Below are 24558 nucleotides of genomic sequence, written 5' to 3' on the forward strand. Positions count from 1 at the left end.
TGTGATCTACGCCGGGTCATCCAGCTGCACTGACTGTGCCCTGTGACCCCGCTTCGCTATCCCCGGACCACTCAGGCCGCGCCGCCCCCGCTGTGGAGACCCTCCTGCACCGCCGTGCTAAAGGGTCGCTGGCCGCGCCTGCCTACGTGCCCACACCTGCTGATTGAGGACCCAAGAACACTTCCCAAGCTGAGAGTCGCACCGACCTGTGCCGACTCTCCACATCACGAAAGAAGTTCCAGCATCGGGCTCGGGGCCCGCAACGCCTTATTTCCCCGTTCGCAGGAACCGATCTCTGTGAGTACTGGAACTACAAGTAAAAGAGACTACGAACTATCCATTTGAAGCTACGAACAACGAACATTTGCCCGCTGTACAACCTGGTGGCATAGCGAAAACGTTATTGGTCTTGTGATAAGTCTGCTGAGATATATATACCTTATTTTTACATAAAGAATCGTATTTTTATATATATCCAAGTCTGGTGTCCGTTTCTGGGGGGATTGATGTATTTACTGTGTGTATGATTGTAAGTGCTTAACCAACAACGCCTGAGGAATCGCCTTGGCTGCTCACGCCACGCACCTAGAGGGTGAGCAAGGGTCATTCGCGAGGGGTTATCCTGCGCCCTGACGTGGAGGAGAGGGTTCCTGCTTGACACAAGGGCAACCTTGCGCCAACCAGAGATCCCCGACTCTAACATAACCCAAGAGTAGAACAACTCAAACGGGAACAACGCATCGGCACTTACTACAAAAATCACAGCCATACCATCATCTGACACCCCATACTGCGCCAGATGACGTTTCAGAGGTGCCCGGCTATGAGCCGCAATCTCGACCGCCATTAGGACTACAACAGTAAATCTACAATAAATCAGTAGCACCAGGGTTCAGATTAAATAACCTTTTTAATGATCAAGCTTGAATGAACCTATTTAGTCGAAACACAGGTAGGTTAAACCGTCACTCCCGTTATCCGGAAACCAGAGTGAGGGTGTTGTGGACTAATACAAGCACTACTAAGGCGTCTCAAATCAATAGACCAAACGTTAGGTGCGCCATGTTGCATGGATTCTGCTTATGCGCAGAACTATGCGCAGGAACCCAGGCCCTCAGTGAATTGCGGTGTCCCAAAAACTCACCTCAGAACCCAGAACCCCCTATCCGGCCAGCATCAGTGTCCCATTAGTTATCTGAGGTTTAGCTCGGCGGTCCCAATGTATAGACAACCCAGAACAAGCGACTTAGTATATTTCTCAGGAATGGTGGGAATCGGAAACACCTTTTCGTAATTATTCTCGTACCAGTCCACAACAGAATAAACAGAGACACGGGAAAAGTTTAAAGAGTTTATTTTATAAACCTCGTGTCCTAATATGCAGCAGTTTGGCTAACATTAGCAGACAAACAATTAAAATCAAAACCATCAGCATAGTTACAATACCATAGAAAATGAAAGGAGCAATCATACTAAAATGACAGTGGCTCTAGGCCACCTTCCTTTCTCTAACACACTGATAGTATTATTAGACTAATAAAAGGCCTCTAGGCTTGAATGGGGAACCCCATACCGTTTAGATCAGCTCAGAGAGTTCACCTCACAGGATCAGCTATGCTCTGCTCCTAGGAACGCTCTTCTTCCGAATGTAATGAAAACATGTAACACTGCAATATTAAAAGCATTCGACTTTCAGGTATTTGCAGCTGCGTGCGTGTTATGGCTAATCTAGTGGGCCGATCAACCTGAACTCAACAACATGCACCGTCTAGAGACCCAGACTGTTTCTGTTACACTGTGTACAGACCAAGGTCGCTGCTCACTGTGTAAGATGTTAACAACAGACAGTTCTCATGTGAAGCAAAGTCGAGAAAGCATTTCTCAATTTTAATAACATGTGACTACAGTGTCGTGTGCAAAAGCAGCAAAAGCGGCAAGATGGCTTTCTAACATTTAACGTGGTTATGCTAACTTAGCGTTGTACATAGGTAGATAACGATCTTCACTACACTCACATTGGTGGATCTGCGCTGGGATACAAACTTGCATTTGTTGGACTACTTGGTTACCATCTGATCACACGACAGAACTCCTAATATTGCCTTTAGAATTCTGATTGGTCTTTTCCAAAATACTAAAAGTCTTGTCAGGGCCTTGCTTAAGTCCCATTCGAATTTTAGAAAAATAAAAGTCACTGTAGTCAGGGTAGAGCATTAGAACTGTCAAACCCAGCTATTAGTGAAAATAATAACATGGACCTGGTGGAGGAGCTCGACCTCACACCTTACTTACACTTGTCTTTCAAGGAATTGAGGTCCCTATGAAAACTTAAAAATATACCAATGGGCCTGCATCCAACCAAACTAGGGCTCCAGGAGCTCTTGGCTGAGTATACTAAGGACCACCCATCTGAACATGGTGATAGCCAGTCAGATGAGGAAAGGGAAGAAGAGTAGGAGAATGACCCCCCACACTATTCTCTAGGGAAGTAAGGGCCCCCATACCCTTGCATCCAAGAATTAGCATATGGGAACCTAGAGGTCTCACAGGTGACCCTGGTACCAGAGAGATCACTGGGGGACACACCAGTGAAGCGGACAGCCTTTTAGCAAGGCTGGCCAAAAGATTAGAGTCCAGGCTCTAGAAAAAGAAAGGAGAGAGATGGGTTTAGCACCCATCAATAGTGGCAGCAATAATAAAGACAAGGATAGGGAGGAAATTTCTGATCCTAAAATCCCCAAAGGGATTGTCCCTAAATTCGAGGAAGGTGATGACATCACCAAATGGTTTACAGCCTTTGAGAGGGCTTGTGAAATAAGAAGAGTAAAGAAACCTCTCTGGGGGGCACTCCTGTGGGCCAGAGGCAGGATCCTATGACCTCATGAGGAAGACTCTGATTGAGGGATTTGGATTCACTACTGAGGAGTATAGAATTAGATTCAGCGGGGCTCACAAAACCCAGGCCCAGTCCTGGATTGACTTCGTAGACTTCTCAGTAAAGACACTGGATGGTTGGTTAGCTGGACATGGTGTGCAGTATTTTACTGGATTGTACAATTTGTTCATGAAGGAACATATATTAAGTAACTGCACAAATGAAAAGTTGCATCAGCATTTGGTAGACCTAGGTCTAATTTCTCCCCAAGAATTGGGAAAGAAGGCAGACCACTGGGTCCAAGACTAGGGTGACAAGGACAGCTACTGGGGGTGAACAGAAGGTGGTGGTCACAAAGCCTTCCCAGGGGAAAGGTGGTGAGAATCCCCAAGATAAAAAGTCTGAGTCTTCCAAAGGGCCCCAAAAACATGTTTAGGTGGGTGAGACCCAAACTACTCCCTATGTGCCTCAACCCTATAGGGGGAAGAACTTTGATCCCTTAAAGGCCTGGTGTAATAACTGTAAGAGGTCAGGACATCTAACTATAGATAAATCTTGCCCCCACAACAAAGCCCCTAAGGCACCCAGTACAGCTACTCCTGGGGCAGCAAGTATACAGATGGGATCAGAAGTGTACCCTGAGCAAATCTGGGAACACACTGAAGCAAGCCTAGTCTCCCTGGGAGAAGTGGAGTTTGCCACTGTAGCTGTGTGGCCACCCAACTTAAAGAAATATTTACAGTACCCCTGGGTGAATGGAACTAGGGTAGAAGCTCTGAGGGATACAGGTGCCAGTGTCACTATGGTGAAAGACACACTGGTTTCCCCTGAGCAATATTTGATTGGGAAGTCTTACCCCGTCACCAACGCTGACAGTGTCACCACTAGTCCTCCCACGGCCATGGTGACATTAGGCTGGGGGGGGGGGGGGGGGTTACTGGCCTGAAACAGGTAGTGGTCTCTCCAAAGAAGCCAGCTGCATGTCTGCTTGGAAATGATCTGGAAACCTCAGCCTGGGCTGAGGTTGAGCTAAAGGCCCATGCAGCCATGCTAGGCATCCCTGAATTGGTGTGTGCGCAAACCAGAGCACAGAGCAAGAGGAAGGGTGAAAAAGTAGGTCTGAAGCCTGAAATAATGGCCTAACCAACCAAGAGAAAAGATAAGAAGACTGGAGAACCAGCTTCTGTACAGCAAAACATTCAGGACCCCTCTCCACAAGGAGGGGATTCGGATACCCCTGAGGGAACTGAGCCCATGGAGCTTGACCCTTACCAGGTTGAACTCTTGGGCCCAGGGGGACCCTCCAGGGACTGTCCCACTCTTGAAAGCTTGAGGCAGCAAGCTGTTTCAGAAGCAAAGGGAGAGGTCAGTGGTACCCACAGAGCTTATTGGGAAGAGGGATTACTGTATGCTGAGGCAAGAAACCCCACTCCTGGAGCCACCAGGAGGGTGGTGGTGCCACAGAAATACAGGGAGTTCCTCCTAACTTTGGCTCATGACATCCCCCTAGCTGGACATCTGGGGCAGTCCAAAACTTGGGAAAGGCTAGTGAGTCACTTTTACTGGCCCCCAGATGCACCAAAAGGTGAAGGAGTTTGTCAGCTCCTGTGTTACCTGTCAAGCCAGTGGCAAGACAGGTGGCCACCCAAAGGCCCCCCTCATCCCTCTACCAGTGGTGGGGGTACCCTTTGAAAGGGTAGGAGTGGACATTGTGGGTCCACTCGAACCTCTCAGTCTCAGGGAACAAATTTATTCTAGTAGTAGTGGATCATGCTACTTGGTACCCTGAAGCAATTACACTTAGGACTACTACAGCTCCTGCAGTAGCCAAGGCCCTCCTGGGTGTCTTCACCAGGGTAGGGTTTCCTAAGGAGGTGGTTTCAGACAGAGGTTCCAACTTCATGTCTGCTTACCTGACACACATGTGGAAGCAGTGTGGAGTGCAGTACAAGAATACTACACCCTACCACCCACAAACCAATGGCCTTGTTGTGAGATTCAACAAGGCATTGAAAGGTATGATCATGGGTCTCCCTGAAAAACTCAAAAGGAGATGGGATGTCCTGTTACCATGCCTGCTTTTCGCTTAAAGGGAAGTACCACAGACGGGAGAAGTGTTCTCACCCTTTGAACTTCTGTTTGGTCATCCTGTAAGGGGACCACTTTGTCTTGTAAAAGAGGGCTGGGAGAGGCCTCTTCAAGAGCCCAAACAAGACATAGTGGACTATGGTCCAGAATGGCCGAGTACATGGAAAAAGCATCCAAGAACCTTGAGGCCAGCCAGGAGCTCCAGAAGCACTGGTATGACCAAAAAGCTACACTGGTTGAATTTCAACCTGGGCAACAGGTGTGGGTTTTGGAGCCAGTGGCACAAAGGGCCCTCCAAGATAAATGGAGTGGCCCTTACCCTATCCTAGAAAGAAAGAGTGAGGTCACCTATTTAGTTGACCTGGGCACTAGCAGAACACCCAAAAGGGTTATCCATGTGAACCGCCTTAAGCTCTACAATGACAGGGCTGACATCACCATGCTGATGGTGACTGATGAGGAACAGGAAGCAGAGAGTGAACCTCTCCCTGACCTCCTCTCCTACAGCCCACAAGATGGGTCAGTAGATGGTGTGATCTTTTCAGACACCCTCTCTGCCCATCAGCAGACTGACTGCAAGCAAGTCTTGCAACAGTATGCTAGCCTCTTTTCCCTGACCCCTGGCCTGACAACCTGGTGTACCCATGATGTGGACACTGGTGACAGTGCACCTGTCAAGAACAAAATCTATCGACAGTCAGACCAAGTCAAGGAAAGCATCAAAGTGGAGGTCAGCAAGATGCTGGAGTTAGGGGTCATTGAACCCTCTGAGAGCCCCTGGGCTAGCACAGTGGTTCTGGTCCCCAAACCTCATCAACAAGGTGAAAAGAGAGATGAGGTTCTGTGTGGACTATAGAGGACTCAACTCTGTCACCAAGACAGATGCTCACCCTATCCCAAGAGCAGATGAACTGATAGACAAATTGGGGGCTGCCAAATTTCTCAGTACCTTTGACTTAACTGCAGGGTACTGGCAGATTGGCATGGCCCCAGGAGCAAAAGAAAAGACAGCATTCTCCACCCCTGATGGGCATTATCAGTTTACTGTAATGCCATTTGGGCTAAAGAATGCCCCTGCCACCTTCCAGAGGTTGGTGAACCATGTCCTGGCTGGGCTGGAATCCTTTAGTGCAGCTTATCTAGATGATATTGCTGTCTTTAGCTCCACCTGGCAGGATCACCTGATCCACCCTGTGAAGGTTTTAGAGGCTCTGCAAAATGCAGGTCTCACTATCAAGGCATCCAAATGCTAGATAGGGCAGGGCACTGTGGTGTACTTGGGCCACCTTGTAGGTGGAGGCCAAGTACAACCCTTACAACCCAGGATCCAGGCCATCATGGACTGGATAGCTCCAACAACCCAGACCCAAGTCCGGGCATTCCTTGGCTCGACTGGGTACTACAGGAGGTTTGTGAAGGGATATGGGTCCATTGTGACCACCCTCACAGAACTCACCTCCAAGAAGATGCCCATGAAGGTTAACTGGATAGTTAGTTGCCAAAAGGCTTTTGACATCCTAAAAGAAGCAATGTGCTCAGCACCAATTCTAAAAGCTCCAGATTATGCCAAGCAGTTCATAGTGCAGACTGATGCCTCTGAGCTAGGGATAGGAGCGGTCTTATCCCGGACCAATGATGAAGGCCAAGACCAACCTGTTGCTTTTATAAGCAGGAGGCTACTCCCCAGAGAACAGCGTTGGAGTGCCATTGAGAGGGAGGCGTTTGCTGTGGTTTGGTCCCTGAAGAAGTTGAGACCATACTTGTTTGGTACTCACTTCCTGGTTCAAACTGACCACAGACCTCTCAGATGGCTAATGCAGATGAAAGGGGAAAATCCAAAACTACTAAGGTGGTCCATCTCCCTACAGGGAATTGACTTTGAAGTGGAACGCAGACCAGGGACTGCCCATGCCAATGCAGATGAACTTTCCAGGTTCTTCCACTTAGACAATGAAGACTCCATAGGGCAAGGTTAGTCTCATCACCTTTCGTTTGGGGGGGGGGGGGGGGTGATTTGTGTGAGAAAGTGCCATCTTTCTTGCATGGTATGCCCCCACTTTTTGCTGAATGTACTTTGACTGAGTGTGCCCTGGACTCCTGCCAATCAGGTGCCCAGGGCACACTCAATCAAAGTACATTCAGCAAAACGTGGGGGCATACCATACAAGAAAGATGGCACTTTCTCACACGCTTAACACCTAATTTGATGTTAAAAATAATATTCATTAGTAGTACACCTAGTATACTAATTTAACTTTTGTAGATTAGTATATATGTTTAATACTCCTATAACTCTTAAAAAATACTTAACCTCTCTTGATGTCATCAGTGATGATACTGACCATGTCAAGAGTGAATTAATATGTGAGGTCATAAGCAGTGCATTGTGGGATGTAAGTTATAGATCACTCAGTTAACTACAACTGCTGAATTCCTATGGTATTGTATGAGTGAAATCTGAATCTAACTATAAACCTCCCTGTAACTGTTGGTTTTTGAGGTGAATATATATATATCTCCTCCATGCTTCAGTACAGCCGCCGCACTACCAGAACAGCGGGTGCGTTGTCAAAAATTGGACCACCCAAGCACGGTCCAGACAATATAGCAATCTCCTCACACAGAAAGCAAGGGATGACGACTCCGTGTACTGGCCATAAATCAATTTTTTTTGGACAGCTGATAAGACGTGTTTCGCCTGTCCAGCAGGCTTGTTCACCAACAGTTTTATCGCTTTTAAGTCGTCCATTTTTAAACTTCGTGTATACAAAAACGAGTCACGTGATGCGACTACCATCAAAGTGTATTAGATGAAAGACTGGTAGTTTTTAACAAAAATGCACTCGCATTTCGGTTCTAATTACGACATAATAAAATTTCAAATTCAATTTCAGTGAAACGATAAATATATGTAAAAATAAATTCATTTGACATGATTTAAAAAAAATTCTACAATAGAAATGCCTTCTTATCGTTGCAAATGACTTCCAAATGATACAACCCATGTGGGTACATAGTCCTTGATCAATTCGTCACTTGCACGATCTATTAAATTTTTTTTAAATCACTATCAACAAACGTTATCGTTCCTCCAGCAAACACCCCTTATAATACGATAGGAGCCTGTTTTTGACCCAAATGGGTATCTTTCAATTAATATTCGTAAAAAGTCCCACAACATTTTATGGCGGTTGCATTTTCCCAGGATAACGCCCAAGTGGGCCATTACTAATCTCAGCCTCGATAAGTCTGTTTTTTAACAGTGCAAAACAACTGTGAAAAAAAGTATATAATAATAATAAAAAACTGTTTAAACCTAAGCAGATAAAAACAAAAATTCAGAGGTTGCTAGTAGTTTCTCTCTTATACTACTAAGTTTCTCATTTTTTCAGCATACCAGTACAGGATTCAAAGATGTGTAATTAAATCCTCTTCCATATTTAACCTCATCGGGATTCGTGTGTTTAATTCCAGAATATAACAGGACTCAAGTCTTCTTAACTTTTTTTCTCGAATGCCCCCTCGAATACTTAGTGGAATACAATCGACCACAAAATAAGTTAGACCTTGTGGATTTTTATCATGATGGGATTCGAAATGGCGCGCCACTGGGCACGTCTTATCTCCATTGCGTATAGCTCTCAAGTGTTGTAACACTCTTTTGTGGGCGGGATGAATCGTGCTGCCTACGCACCTCAAGCCACATGGGCATTGAAGGACGTAGACAGCATATTCTGTCTTACAAGAAAAGAAACCCTTGATTTTTCTCTCGTTTAGAAAGACCCAAAGTATATGTTTGCATGTTCTTACCATAGCCACAGGCCTTGCATTTTGCTTCAAAGAACGTGTTTTGCGGAATGTAATGGCTGGTCGCTTTTGAACTAACTTCCCTAATAGTGGATCATTCCGTATCAGATGCCAGTGTTTATTAAGTATACTCCTGACCTGACCATGCTGACGGTTAAAGGAAGTAATCCTCCTCACTTGATTGATTTGTGTCTTTTTTAGTTTTATTTTGCTCTGACTTTCGTTAAACAGAATATCCTCTCTACTTCTTAATCTAGCTTTTCTCACTGATATTTGCACATTTTCTTTTGTATATCCACGAGCTTGAAAACGGGAGTCTAGATTAATTAGTTCTGTCTCCAAAATTTCTTGGTCACTACAGTTCCGAATTGTTCTTAAACATTCTCCGTAAGGTATACTCCTTATCAGATTTTGCGGGTGGAAACTGGTTGCATGAAGCAACGTGTTTCCTGCTGTTGGCTTTCTGTAGAGCCTGGAGTGCAATTTGGAGTCCTTAACATATATTGTTAAATCTAGGAAATCGACTGAGCTGCTGCTGATAGTACTGGTAAATTTCAAGTTTAAAGTATTAGCTTGTAATTTTGTAATAAAACTTCTGACAGAATCCGCAGTACCTTTCCATACGACGAAAAGATAGTCGATAAACCGACTCCAATTTTGTACATTCTCTTCCCATTCGGATTGAAATTCAACTCGGACCACCTGCTCCTCCCAACAGCCCATATGCAAATTCGCATAGCTGGGGGCGAAGCAGGTGCCCATCGCTGTTCCACATACTTGATTATAGAGTTCATTATTGAAGCGAAAGCAGTTGTTTTTCAAACACACAGAAACCATAGAAAGTAACATTTGTGTATGTGACCATAACTTACTAGGAAGTTCACCTAGAAAATGTTTAATCGCTTTTAAACCATCCTCATGCTTGATGCTGGTATACAATGTGGTAACATCATTAGTAACGAGCAGCAGTTCTTTCTCCCAAGGAAGATCATAAATCTTTTTCAAAAAATCCCCTGAATCTTGAATATAAGAGGGAAGCAGTTTCACAAGTGGGCAAATAAAAGAATCAATATACTTAGAAGTATTTTCTAATGCCCCTCCTATTGCTGATATTATAGGGCGGCCTGGCGGGTTCTCTGTTTTTGTGCACCTTAGGGATTAAATAAAATACCGGTGTTACCCGATTAGAAATTTTCAAAAATTGCAATTCTGTATGTGTCATTAAACCAAGCTTGTACCATTGCTGAAGTTGCTCATTATATATTTTAAAACTGTTTTGCATCATTGTGTCTGTGATTTTCACACAATTAGTACGTTTGTTAAGTTGCTTGTGGGCCTCATTGAGGTATTTAGTTTTCTCCCAAAGAACAACATTCCCACCCTTATCCGCATTTCTCACAATACAATTCCCTTGTGCTGTTAATTTGGAAATCAATGCAGAATAATCTATTTCATGCTGGGTAAACTTTTTATGCTTAACACTCGTGCATTTTTCAAGATTCTTCAAATCATTAACAACTAGCTCACTGAATATATCCACTGAGTATCTAGCATTCATTGGTAAGAATCTGGAATTAAGGTGAAAATCAGTTGGTGCCGTCCCGCCAATATCAACTTCCTGTTCCCTTGCTACTTCAAATGCTTGGCTATTTGTCAGAGGTCTCTCCTCTTCTTGACCCACTAACTCAGACTCGCTTGGAATGTCCAAACTTGCACCTATCGGGCTGTCAATACATTTTAAATCCAACATTAAATCCATATCCGCTACTAACAGACTGTCTGTTTGAGCAGGAATCATTGAAGTGTTCCTAATATCTGCTGGTTTTCTATTCTGATTTTGTACAAAATACTTTTTCAATTTAAGTGACCTTACAAATTTAAAAGTATCTACTCTTGTTGTCACATAATTAAAGTCCGCTGGTGGGCAGTACGAGAGACCCAATTTAAGGATGTTTTGCTAGTTTTCTGTCAGAATCACATCTGCCAGATTAATTATTGTAGCATCAGGTTCAGTGGTCACAAAGTATTTTATTAGTTCCTTTTGGCTGTTGACACGTTGCTGTTTGGTCCCCTTGCACCTCTGCTGCCTCTGCGTTTGCCTTCGTGTGAAACTTGGGGTCTTGGCCCAAGGTTGAATCTCCGCTCCTGTTCTAAAAAAACAAAATTCTTCTATGATTGAAGGAGCTACTACAGTCCCCTGTCGGTTTTGACCTTCCTCCAGGTCCGTATCAATTTCTGAGCTCTGTACGCTTCTTAAGTCTGATTGCATCTCTGGCCCGATCTGTGTTTTTGGATTCATTCTTTGCCTTCTTAAAGTTTCAAATTTCTTGGCAAAAGTATAGATCTGGCCCCGTTCATAATCATTTTTATCTCTAAGGAACTTCTGTGCTTTTCTTTCTTTAATCGTTAGTTCCAATTTATTAAGGCGTTCCATCATATCTTTGGTAAATTTCAGAATAGGTTCTTGATCAGATTCTTTTTCAAGCATTTCAGTGATTTGAGTTATTTCTTCGAGGATTTTCTGCCTATCGATATCTGCATATTTCACCAGGATTGCGAGCATTTTGCGCGAGGAATCCTGGTTATTTTCAGCCCATTCACGTAGCATGTTTGGGTTTGGATCTTCGTATGTAGGAGCTACATGGTGGGAGTCAAAATCATTGCAAAGATACCTGGAAGTTAAACGTATTCCACGAGGGCTACGGATTCTTGCAGATATCATTATAGATATTGTTTTTATCTGCTTTAGGTTTAAACAGTCTTATTATTTTTTATTATTATAATATACTTTTTTCACAGTTGTTTTGCACTGTTAAAAAAAGACTTAGAGGCTGAGATTAGTAATGGCCCACTTGGGCGTTATCCTGGGAAAATGCAACCGCCATAAAATGTTGTGGGACTTTTTACGAATATTAATTGAAAGATACCCATTTGGGTCAAAAACATGCTCCTATCGTATTATAAGGGGTGTTTGCTGGAGGAACGATAAAGTTTGTTGATAGTGATTTAAAAAAAATGTAATAGATTGTGCAAGTGACGAATTGATCAAGGACTATGTACCCACATGGGTTATATAATTTGGAAGTCATTTGCAACAATAAGAAGGCATTTCTATTGTAGGAATTTGTTTAAGTCATGTCAAATGAATTTATATTTACATATATTTCTTATCGTTTCACCGCGGCTACCAATGAAATTGAATTTGAAATTTTATTATGTCGTAATTAGAACCGAAATGCGAGTGCATTTTTGTTAAAAACTACCAGTCTTTCGTCTAATACACTTTGGTGGTAGTCACATCACGTGACTCGTTTTTGTATACACTGTTTAAAAATGGCCGACTTACAAGCGATAAAACTGTTGGTGAACAAACCTGCTGGACAAACGAAACGCGTCTTATCAGCTGTCCAAAATAAATTGATTTATGGCCAGTACACGGAGTCGTCATCCCTTGCTTTCTGTGTGAGAAGATTGCTATATATATATATATGTGTACACACACACACACACACACGGTAGCTTGAGACTCATGAAACAGAGGTGCTAGAGGCATAAGGTGCAAGCTCAATAAACTTGTAGAAAGAGGGGAGATTTGTGAAGTATCCTGAACAAATGTCTTGGTTTCTGAGCTATGAGGACCCAGTAGAATTAGTTGGCTGCAATAAAGGATGAAATCTGAGAATGTGCCATTCCCCCTATCTCCACTTAATACAGTCGATAAATCAAAAGTTTGGTGATCAATTATACTGAAGGTGGCTGAAAGATATGTGAAGAAAAATACTGACCATGAATGTGCAGCTGTGGAGAACATTTTAATTTCTCAATAAAACAGACATTGCATATTATATTTATTTTTTAATCACATCTTTTAATACTTGACATGATGGAAGTCCAATATTTCAGCGTTGGAGGGGTCGCTGGACACATGGTAATCTTTGCCAAGACCCAAACACAGCTCTGCAGAGTCGGATACAAAACACTTTATAAATATATATTTACCTGCCCTTTCTTATTTCATTGCAGAATTAGGTTAAAAATAAACCCGTGTTGCTCCCCCCACCCAGCTTAGCCTCCTTCACTTGCACAATCCACTAGTGTGAATGCAGCAGATGCCAGGCAATGGCTGCGAAGCAGCGGTCATGTCTGCCATGTTGGTTGGGTATGCTTAGCTCTCTTCGCCCCCGCAGGAGGCAGTTCTTGTTCCTCTCATCTCCGCCAGTTTGCACATTGTGAACAATCACTCCCGTGGCTTGTTGACAATCACTTCTCCTAGGGACTCCAGCACCTCCCTCTTGTAGTCTTCAAAGTCACCTTCAATCTGGTTGGCCGTCTCGTCTTCCACCACCCAGAGCTGGCAGTTGGTTTCTGTGATCAGCCGGGCATCATGGCTCACCACGATCACCGCTAGGAAGGAAAGAGCAATACAGTGAAAGGGAGCTGCAGCCTGAGCTAGAAAGGACGAAGCAGAGCAGCAAGACTGAAGGAATAGATTACTCATCTCTCAGTAGTTCTCCAGAATGGATCTTTTAGATTCACATCAGGCAGTTTTTTAACAGATTCACATTAGGAAGCTATTTAATGCTTGAAAGAAGGACTAGTTTTCTAGTTTCTCTCTGTGCCAAGCAGCTCATATGAAGATCTGGGCATCAGAAAGTTACGCTTCTACACCTCTGGCATGTGAAACTTGGCTGCGCTGGATAAGCTTGTGGTCACAGGTGGCTAGTCATGGCTAGGAAAGGCGATCAAGAACCACGTGATCAGAACGGACTACTTTCAATGCAAAGTTCTACAGACTTGCATATTTCTCTGCACGCACAGTTTTTTCCATCAACGCAGAAGCAACACTGCCCTACTTTCTACTTTGTTTTTACTGAACACAAGCTCCTCGTTGTCCTTTATTACCTACTTGACTCGATCTGACCAGACTATGGAGTAGGGAATCTGGGAACCTTGGTCACATGCTGGGCACATTAAGTGTGCCTGCATCGAATGTGCCACCCGTGTGCTCAATTCGTGGCGTTTGTATTTTTTTTCGAACTACCACTTCTGTTTAACGAAGATTGTGACACTTAAAGGCACATCAATCTTCAAGTCATGACATGGGGCAGAGAATATACCCTCGGACTAAAAAATGTGACCCTTACATAACCCAGTGAATTAGACGGATTTGTTGTTGAGGTGCATAGCCCTTTTACCATGTGCCCCTGTGTAAAGACCAACTGGAGCGCCTCTGTCCCTGGTGAAAGGTCTGTCGAGAACCCATAATGTGAGGGGACATGCTAAAGGCAGCGAGAGGGAAAATAGATCTGCATGTGCTGTGGAGTCACCGATTAAATAGGTAATTATGGGTTCACTGGTACCCTAGGTTCATGGTCTACGAGACTGAAACGTCCCCAAAACTGCCATGAAATATTCACACTTTTGCTGATGTCCTTCCTGCATTATGAGCCGGAACAGGTCATGTCGAGTTCATCATGCCAGTAACATTGATGTTTTTGTAAGCACAGCAAATTCTTTGCTGCTCAGCGCTTTTCTATGTCACACATTGCAATCCTTAAGAGAGGCTGAGATTCTTATGGTTTATATCATTGAAAAACTGTCACTGTTGGCTGAATTTGAAATTGCTTTTACATTTTTATTGTGCTAGCCACTGAGTCACTTTAAGGGGGGCTGAGATATAGGTTGTCCAAACCTCCCAAAAATGGTTACTGTGGCTGAACTTAATTTGTAACCAGAACGAGCAGACATGTCATTGCGACTGACGGAGTCAGAGCTCTGCTTCCACATTTGCCTGTTCCAGGTGTTTAGAAGGGGCAGGGCCCTCTCCTACCTCCTTCTAATGTGCACACAGCGCGGATGTGCTGCTGGCGAGCCAAAGGCAAGAAAACAGCTTATGTGCGCCAGTAGGTGACATCTAGGCCTCAGTTGAGACTCCATCCATCGCAGGTGTGACAACACGAACCCCCTTCAGGAGTCAGCCCTGTATGTGGACATCAATTTCTATGTGCCCCCAAATGTCACCAGCGGATTAGAAAAATGACAGTGAGTAAAATCTAACTGGTAACCTAATAAAATCCTAAAAGTCCACTCCACAGAATGGAGAGGAGGGCGGGTGGTGACAAATACGCAGTCAGAGGATTACTGAAGACAAGTAACATTCTTCTGATTAATACTTCTAACCACATATTCTCTCAAGCAGTCGTGGGGAGTCGTGCATTACCCAAACTCCACGTACAGTAACAGGATCAGGAAATTATTTAAATATTTATATTGATTAACATTCTCATATTATCTGAAATATTTTCTAAAACACCACACAAATAAAAACAGTTTTTATAAGTAATAATCTACACTACAGTCAGATTTCTCTGGGTGGATGAAATAAGCTTCATACTAGTTACTTAACAGGACCACTCACCTCCTTTATAATCGTTTACAGCCTCTGCCAATGCATCAATAGACTCAATATCCAAATTATTCGTAGGTTCATCCTAGAGAAGAGAAAAACAACAGTGAACAACTCCCTAGTTTACATATGCACTAAAGAAGGTCCATCATCTCTCTCACAAAACTGCACATACATGATGCACTGGAGGACCTCACCATCCCTCAAGTCTTCGAATGCTAGTCATACGTGCTGTATTACACTAACTCATGACCACTGCCCTCTGCAGGAGGTGTGAAATACAATAGAAAGCCATATGTGATTGGCATTCGGCAGTACACCAGTATCCGACTGAGTCAGCTTTCTAAGATATACCCCAGCAAATAGTTTATCCAGAGGCCACCCAAAACGTGCTCTCTGAATGTAAGGAACCTGCACTGATATTGATGAACCCTAAATAGGACTGCACGCTTATACACACATACACAAGGGCCCTCCTGTGAGTTTGTGACTAATTTTGTAAAATTCCCAAGGTGCCAGACTGGATCTGTACACTTTTCTCAGATATTCCCTTGCACGTCGGTAGGGGACAACATGCAGCTCCGCATCCAGTCAATCCCACCCTAAAAGCGTTGTCGAGGCTCTACATAGCCGTCACCTTAGTGCCCTGACCTTAGTTTCTTTCAGCTCATTGTCTGCGCCATCAGACAAGGATCCCTTAGAATTCAAATTGTGCCAGTGTGAAGATTCCTAGATTGGAATTTTATTAGAATGGACTAGGTGAGTTCATTCCACAGAATCGGGAGGAAGATGGGCCGGTGGGGAATTTATGGTTAGAAGACCACGGAAGCACAGAACAACCACAAGAGCGCCCTGAAGGAATACCACCAGCGCATAAGAGACACCAAGCAGACCTTCATTAGAGACAAAGTCAAGGTCAACGCACCCAAGGTCAAGGAACTGTTCAACATCATTTAGCAGTTCGCAAAACCCTCCTGCGAAGCCACCGACATCACACCCTCCCAGGAACTCTGCGACAAACTCAGCGCCTACTTCCATCTGAAGATCAAGGCCCTCTATGACAATTTCAGTGAGCCATTACAAGACAGCACCCCTCGACCCATCCCCGCCGAGAAGCTGACCATCACCTTCTGGGCTCCGCGTTCGTCGAGCTCATCACCGCAACCATGAAGAAGACTCACTCAGGAGCCCCAACTGACCCCCTCACATCTTCCACAGGGCCGTTGCTCTCATCGCACCCAAACTAGGACAAATGATCAACTCCTCCCTCAGATCTGGCATCTGCCCAGACGATTGGAAACATGCAGAGGTGAAACCCCTCCTCAAGAAACCAACAGCCGACCCAACGGATCTGAAGAACTACCGGCCCATCTCTCTCCTCCCCTTCGCAGCCAAAGTCACAGAGAGACTCGTGAACACCCAGCTGACCGCCTTCATCGTTAAAACTCCATCCTAGACGCCTACCATTCTGGCTTCCGCAGCAACCACAGCCCCGAGACCGCCCTCCTCGACGCCACCGACAACATCTGCAAGCTGCTGGACCAGGGACACACCGCGGCCCTCATCCTCCTGGATCTCTCCGCAGCCTTGGACACCGTCTCACATCGCACACTAGCCGCCAGACTCCATGACGCAGGGATACAGGGAGTCGCCCTCGACTGGGTCCAGTCCTTCCTCTCCGGCAGAACCCAGAGGATCAGATGCCCCCCCCTTCCTCTCCAAACTCACTGATATCAACTGCGGAGTACCCAAAGGATCATCACTCGCCCAACGCTGTTCAACATCTACATGGCCCACCTCGCCGCCATAGTCAGACAGCATGGGATCAGCATCGTATCCTACGCCGACGACACCTAGCTCATCCTCTCCCTCACGAAGAACCCAGAAGACACCAGACTCTGTTTCCAGGAAGGAATGAGGAATGTGGCAGCATGGATGAAGGATAGCTGCCTAAAGCTCAACTCGGAAAAGACAGAGGTCCTCATCCTGGGACCCTGCACCTCCGCCTGGGACAGCACCTGGTGGCCCTCCGCCCTCGGGAGCCCACCCACCCCTACAGACCACGCTCGTAACCTTGGCATCATCCTGGACTCCTCCCTCTCCATGAACCGCCAGATCAACGTCATCGCATCCACCAGCTTCAACTGCCTCCGCATCCTCCGTAAGACCTTCAAATGGACCCCCCCCCCCCCAACTGCAGAAGGACCGTCACCTACACACTCATAACCAGCAGACTGGACTATGGCAACGCCCTATATGCCGGAATCAACAAAACTCTTCTACACAAACTCCAAACCATCCAGAACGCCGCAGCCAGACTCGTCCTAGGGACACCGTGCCACGAACACATGACGCCAAAACCTACGGGGCCTCCACTGGCTCCCTGTCGAGAAGAGGGTCACCGTCAAACTCCTCACCCTCGCCTACAAATCCCTCCATCACATCGGACCCAAATACCTCAACAACAAAATCGGTTTCCATGTACCCAAAAGGAACCTCCGCTCCACCAGCCTCGCCCTGGCTGAGGTCCCCTGCATCCGCAGAAACAGAACCAGCAGGAGAGCCTTCTTCATCGCGGCCAAGACCTGGAACGAGCTCCCTGTCAACATCAGACGCTCCCCGACCCTGCACACGTTCAGGAAATGCCTCAAGACCTGGCTCTTCGACTGATCCGGATCTGCTCCCCCCCCCAGCGCCTTGAGACCCTCATGGGTGAGTAGTGCGCTTTACCAACCCCGGATTGATTGAATATCCACCAAAAAGAGCGGTTAATGAAGGTAAAGTAACTTTTTCTTGTGATGGATACTTCTAGAAGCAGATTCCTCACCTGGTGAATAGAACAAACAATTTTGGTGGAGGTATGCCTGTCTGCCAAGATGACACCAACCACTTTGGGAGGGTGGGGAGATTGAAAGCCATCAACTTTCGCCACTAACCCTCCACACATGGAGATGTAGATTGTGTGGGCTCGGGTTTAGTACTGTCCCAGCTGCTGTGACAGAAGATCTTCCAGAAGGGGCAGATGGATCGGAGGACAGATGATCATGGCCAGAAGTTGTGTGTACTATTGTCTCCTCACCCAGTCCAGAGCCACTGCGATGACTTGGGTCTGGTCAGAGGCAGGAATGCATATAGGAGATGCAAGTTCCAATTGAAGCAAAAGGCATCACCAAACAAGAGCTTCCTTTGGAACTCCGGCGTGCAAAAGCTTGGACACTGCACATACCATACTCTGGGGTGGCGAAAAGATTGAGCCAGTGTTTCCCCGCCAACTGCTGGAAAACGCCCTGGGCTACCTCTGAGTGCAATCGTCTTTCGCGATCAGCTGGGCAACATCAGCTGAGTTTGCCCACTCTGCTGTTTAAGTTGATATGTTTCAGTACCATGTGGTGGTGGTGTTGTCTGTGACACTCTGCACCAGTTCCTCCTTAATGGATGGGAGAAAGGAATCTGTACCAAGCAAATCGCCTTCAACTCCAACAACTCGATGAGAAGACAGTCTACAGCCAGAGAGTCCTCTGATCGCCACCTCGCCCAGATGACATCCTGAACCCAACAATGATACATCAGTCACGTTAGCTCTGGGTGGGGTAGGGAGATGGGTATGTCACTAGTCCCACTGCGGTCTAACAGCCATCACTGCCGATATTTCGCAGTCTCCTCGGACACATGGATGCAATCTGAAAGGTTCGCTGGGTGCTGAGCACACAGACTTCAGACCCCACCGCAAAGCTTGCATGTGCCACCTGGCATGGTCCACAGCAGGATGCAGAAGGCCAAGAAGCCTAACAGCTGCTCTCACCGAGATCCAGGTTAAAATATTGGTATCATAAACCGAATGTCCTGGACTTGAGGCAGATGGAAGGCTCAGAAGCGCACTGTATCCAGGAAGGCTCCAACAAAGGGGTAACGAACGGGTGCCATGCTTAAAGGAATATGCTACTTACCAGTATGCAACTGTTCTTGGCATGTAGAGCTGCAGAGCCACACACTTACGATAGTAGATCGCCATCTGGTGTTGGGCTCGGATGCTTGCAGGTTGTTGTGGTCTTCGGAAGAAGTCTTTGGTCACGAGATAGGTGACTCCTCCCTTGGATTACAGTGCGCATGGGCATCCACTCCATCCTCAGATTGTTTTTCGCCATGATGGGAAATGATGGATTTTGTAAAAGTAAAGAAAGGATGTCCATGTGTAATGTCTAAGTAAGACGATGCTGGAACAGATACAGGTCCCGGGGAGGTGGGTGGGCGTGTGTGGCTCTGCAGCTCTACAGCTCTACATGCCAAGAACAGATGCATACTGGTAAGTAGCATATTCCGTTCGAGGCATATGAGCTGCAGATCACACACTTAGGATAGACTATATAGCAGTGTCTCCCCTAGCGGTGGTCACCTGAATCAGTTGCAGCAGTTTGGAATAAAGTTTTAAGGACAGCCTGACCCACAGAAGCTTGTTGTTTCGCTTGCACGTCAACACAGTAGTGTTTAGTGAAGGTGTGTGTTGTAGACCATGTGGCTGCCTTACAAATATCTTCTAAGGGAATGTTTCCTAAGAATGCCATGGAAGCCCCTATTTTGCATGTGGAATGCGCTCTAGGGGGAACTGTTAGAGTGCATTTAGCCTTGTGGTAGCATATTTGGATACATTCAACTATCCACCTGGCTATTCCGATCCTGGAAATGGGGTTGCCTTTATGTGGTGGAGAGAAAGCAACAAACAATTGTTTGGTTTTGCGAAAAGATTTGGTTCTATCAATGTAATAAAGCAGGGCTCTTTTAACGTCTAAGGTATGAAGAGCTCTTTCAGCTACTGAGTCTGGATTAGGGAAGAAGACTGGCAGCTCGACTGATTGGTTAAGATGGAACGGAGAAATGACTTTTGGTAGGAATTTAGGATTTGTTCTAAGAACCACTTTGTTACGGCGTAGCTGTAGGAATGGTTTTTGTATGGTTAAAGCCTGGATCTCACTTACCCTTCTGAGGGATGTGATAGCCATAAGGAAAGCTACTTTCCATGTAAGGAACTGTAGTTCGCATTTATGCAGAGGTTCAAATGGGGGACCCATGAGCCTTGTGAGAACAATATTTAGGTTCCACACTGGAGAGGGTGGTAATCTGGGAGGAATAATCCTTTTAAGACCTTCCATGAAGGCTTTGATCGCTGGTACTCTAAATAATGACAAGTGTTGTTGATTTTGTAAGTAGGCTGCTAATGCTGCTAGGTGGAGACGTATGGATGAGTACGCTAAATTACATCTTTGCAAGTGTAGTAAGTAGCAAATTATGTTCTGGATGGATGCATCCAGTGGGCGTATATCATTGTTAGTGCAGTAAATGGCAAATCTTTTCCATTTTGCAGCGTAGCAGGCTCTAGTAGTAGGCCGTCTGGCCTCTTTTATAATATTCATGCAGTCTGGTGGTAGATTGAGGTAACCGAACTCTAGGACTTCAGGAGCCAGATCACTAGGTTCAGTTGATGTGGATATGGGTGTTTGATTTCTCCATGGTTCTGGGTTAATAAGGACGGGGAGAGGCGCAGTTTTTGGTGTGGAACTAGAGAGAGTTGCAGCAATGTTGTGAACCAGGGTTGACGCACCCATGTGGGAGCTATTAGTATCAGCTTGAGAGACTGTTGCCCGAGTTTGCGTACCACGAATGGAATGAGTGGGAGAGGCGGAAAAGCGTACGCAAATCTGCCTGACCAGTTCATCCATATTGCATTGCCCTTTGACTGTGGGTGGGGAAACCTGGCGGCGAAGGTTGGGCATTTTGCGTTTGTGTGTGTGGCGAACAGGTCTATGTCTGGTTGGCCCCATTTTTGGAAGAATGGGAGTAGGACTTGTGGGTGTAATTCCCATTCGTGGATCTGTTGAGTTTGTCGACTCAACAGGTCGGCAATCGGATTGTGAACTCCTGGAAGGTGTTCTGCTAGCAGGTATATGTTCTGGAGAATGGCCCATCTCCAAATGTTCTGTGCGGGCTGGGACAGCTGAAGAGAATGTGTGCCTCCTTGTTTTTGTATGTAATACACGGCTGTCATGTTGTCCGTCCGGATGAGGACAGTTTTGTTCTGGAGATGTAATTGGAATGATTTTAGTGCTAGAAATACTGCCAGTAGTTCCAGGTAATTGATATGGAGCACTTTCTGTTGAGTGGTCCATGTGCCCCGAGTGGTGTGTGTTAGTAGATGGGCTCACCATCCTGTGAGAGATGCGTCGGTTGTCAGCACTATTTGTGGAAAAGGCTCTAAGAACGGCCGCCCTTTGGACAGGTTTATAGTGTTCCACCATTTTAGAGAGCGATGTGAGCGGCTGTCCACCAACACCAGATCTGCCAGTTGTCCGTGAACCTGATTCCACTGACGTGCTAGACATTCTTGCAAGGGACGCATTTGAAGTCTTGCATAAGGCACAATGAAGATGCAGGACGCCATCATGCCTATGAGTTGCTGGAAGAGAGTGTTGGGTTTGAAATTTTGCGATCAGAGCTTGTATTTTGGCTATCCTGGCTGGGCTGGGATATGCTAGTGCTTTGGAGGTATTTATGGTGGCTCCCAGATATTGATGGATGTGGGAGGGTTGGAGATGAGATTTGGGATAGTTTATTGTGAATCCCAAGATGTGTAAGATTTGAATAGTTTGGTGAGTGTGTAGGATGCATTTGTTGAATGAATTGGCTTTTATGAGCCAATCGTCTAGATATGGGAAGACATGAATTTGTTGTCTCCTGAGATGCGCTGCTACTACTGCTAGGCATTTGGTGAATACTCTGGGCGCAGTTGTTACCCCGAATGGAAGGACTGTAAACTGATAGTGTTGTCCGCCCACCACAAATCTTAGATACTTCCTGTGAGCAGGATGCATGGGGATGTGAAAATAGGCGTCCTTGAGGTCTAATGTGGCAAGGAAATCGCCTTGTTGTAGTAGTGGGAGTACTTGTTGAAGAGTGATCATATGGAAATGAATTGAGTTTATGTACTGATTTAGGAGTCTGAGGTCCAGGATTGGTCTGAGCGTCTCGTCCTTTCTGGGGATTAGGAAGTACAGTGAGTATACCCCTGTACCCTGATGTTGTAAGGGAACTTGTTCTATTGCGTGTTTTTGAAGCAATGAGAGCACCTCTTGTTTGAGGAGCGTAAGATGGTCTGGTGACATATAGCGTTGCTTGGGTAGAATGTGTGGGGGGGGTAGTGGTGAGTTCCAGGCAGTAACCATACTGGATAATTTGTCTTACCCACTTGTCTGTTGTTATGGAGTTCCAGACAGGTAGGAACTGTTTGAGTCTTCCCCTGACTGGAGTGGAATGGTCTGGGGGGAGTGGAGGAAAGTCACTGTTTTGTGGCGGGAGAGGTACGAGTGTTGGTACTGCCTCGACCTCGTCCCTTGGTGTTGTTTCCTCTATATCCTCCTCTAAAATATCCTCTACTGGGGGGTGTTTGTGTAGAGGGTTTGAATGTGGAGGAGGTGTCTGCTCCAGTGTTTTTGGAGGCTCCCCTGTAGAAGGAGCGCCGAAAGGAGCCATGTAGTTGTGGAGACTGCAATGCTCCCATGGACTTAGGAGTCTCTGCGTCTTTTTTCATTTTCTCAAGTGCAGTATCTACTGCTGGTCCAAACAGTTGTTCCTGATTAAATGGTTGGCTAAGTATGGTAGTTTGTACCTCTGGCTTGAAGCCTGAAATGCGTAGCCATGCATGGCGTCTAAGGAGTACACTTGTGTTTATTGCCCTAGAGGCAGTGTCTGCGGCGTCAAGTGCACATTTAATTGAGGCATTTGAGATAAGTTTTCCCTCTTGTATAAGGTCATTAGCCTGGGCCTTGCATTGGTCTGGTAGGTGTTGTATCAGGTCTTCTAACTGATCATAGTGAGCTCTATCGTAGCGTGCTAATAGGGCTTGGGTGTTGGCGATACGCCATGGATTAGCGGCTTGTGCTGCTATTCTTTTGTCCGAGGCCTCTAATAGTTCGGATTCCTTGTCGGGGGCGGTGTATCTCCCGTAGTTTGGGAGTTGGCGCGTTTCCTTGCGTTGGAAACGACCAGAGAATCCAAAGGGAGCTGCCCTTTGATATAACAAGGATCTTTTGGGGCAGGTCTATATATTTTCTCAATTCTTGGGTTGAGAACCCTGGCCCGTACGGGGTCTTTAAATACTTCTGTGGCATGTTTTATGACCCCCTTCCATCATGGGTAAAATTTGAACCGACTTCTGAGACTGTTCAAAAGTGTCTAAGAGGAAGTCTTCCTCGGGTGCATCGGAGTGCATGGTGACGCCATGATAAAGTGCTGCTCTGTGTACTAGTTGTCCAAACCCCAGGTGGTCATCAGGAGGTGAGGGTTTGGAGGGATATGGTGTAGGGTCAGGCATATCTGGTAGAGGGTATGCCCAGTCGCCCAATGGTGCGGTATCTGGATTTGTGAACGGATTATTAAGATCATCAGGATCACCCCCTCCCCCTAGATCATCATAATCATCCTGTGGGGGTGGTGTATGTGATGGAGATGGTAGAGGTAATGGTGGTGTAGGCAGAGGGGGTGGCGTAGGAGGTGGTACAGGAGAGGAAGGAGGAATTGGTGATGTTGCCGAGTCCTTCTTTATAGGAACTGGGGCAGGTGTTGTATCCGGTTTCCGTTTCCTACAAGGTACAGCAGTAACATGTCCAGTTTTTGGATTAATATAGATCCTTTTTTGTGTTGGATTTGGGTGGAAAAGTTCTTGGTCTTCAGGAACAGACTTTGGCGCCGATTGTTTTGGTTCCGATCGAGGTTTTGGGTGATCGGTAGAGTCTTTGGCTTTAGGAGGTGTATTATAGTCCTTAGCCGGTGGTTTCGGTGCCGATGAAGGTTTAGGCACCGATGAAGGTTTCGGTGCCGAAGTTGAGTCTTTGAGCTTGGAAGCTTTCGGTGGCGGTTTGTCTAAGGGCCTCGGTGTTTTCGGTGCCGAAGGCGCCGGAGCCGGTTTCGGTGCCGAGAGGTCTTGTGTCTTCGGTGCCGAAGGCGCCGGTGGCACAATGATATGTGGTTTGCTCGGGCCTGAGCCACTGGAAGGCTTGTTTCTCTTCGGAGCCGAGCCCGACGGCGGGGCTTCTGAAGGGTGTTTTCGGTCTCGACTGGGGCCAGCTGGCGAAGTCTTGACCAATGCCTTGATTTTGGAGGGGTTGGGGTAGGGGCAGTGGTACTGACGCGTTGCCCCGGAGTAATGGGGTCATCTGAGTCAACTGCTTCTGAGATAATTTGAAGTTCCTCGGAATCTTCTTCCGGGACATCGGGACCCTCATCGAAGATGTTTTCTGGTTCCGGGGCTGGTCTGTGTGCCATGATATGGCGTCGAGCTCTTCGATCCCGAATGGTCTTTTTGGATCGAAATGCGGCGTAGGCTGGACAGCTG

At 46.1% G+C, this 24558-nt stretch overlaps 1 protein-coding gene across 1 annotated transcript in view; it reads right to left on the reverse strand.

Moving 5' to 3' along the window:
- Window positions 1–12563: 12563 nt before the first annotated feature.
- The window catches only part of ABCF1 (ATP binding cassette subfamily F member 1), a 272552-nt gene continuing 260557 nt past the window's right edge, over window positions 12564–24558 (reverse strand). The window contains exons 28-29 of the mRNA XM_085637078.1: window positions 15189–15261; window positions 12564–13174 (exon numbers count right to left, since the gene is read on the reverse strand). Of these exons, the coding sequence (XP_085493204.1) occupies window positions 13008–13174; window positions 15189–15261 (240 nt within the window). The 3' untranslated portion in view covers window positions 12564–13007. The remainder of the gene's footprint in view (window positions 13175–15188; window positions 15262–24558) is intronic.

This window comes from Triturus cristatus, chromosome 1_1 (genome assembly GCF_964204655.1).
Source record: "Triturus cristatus chromosome 1_1, aTriCri1.1, whole genome shotgun sequence".
NCBI lineage: Eukaryota > Metazoa > Chordata > Amphibia > Caudata > Salamandridae > Triturus > Triturus cristatus.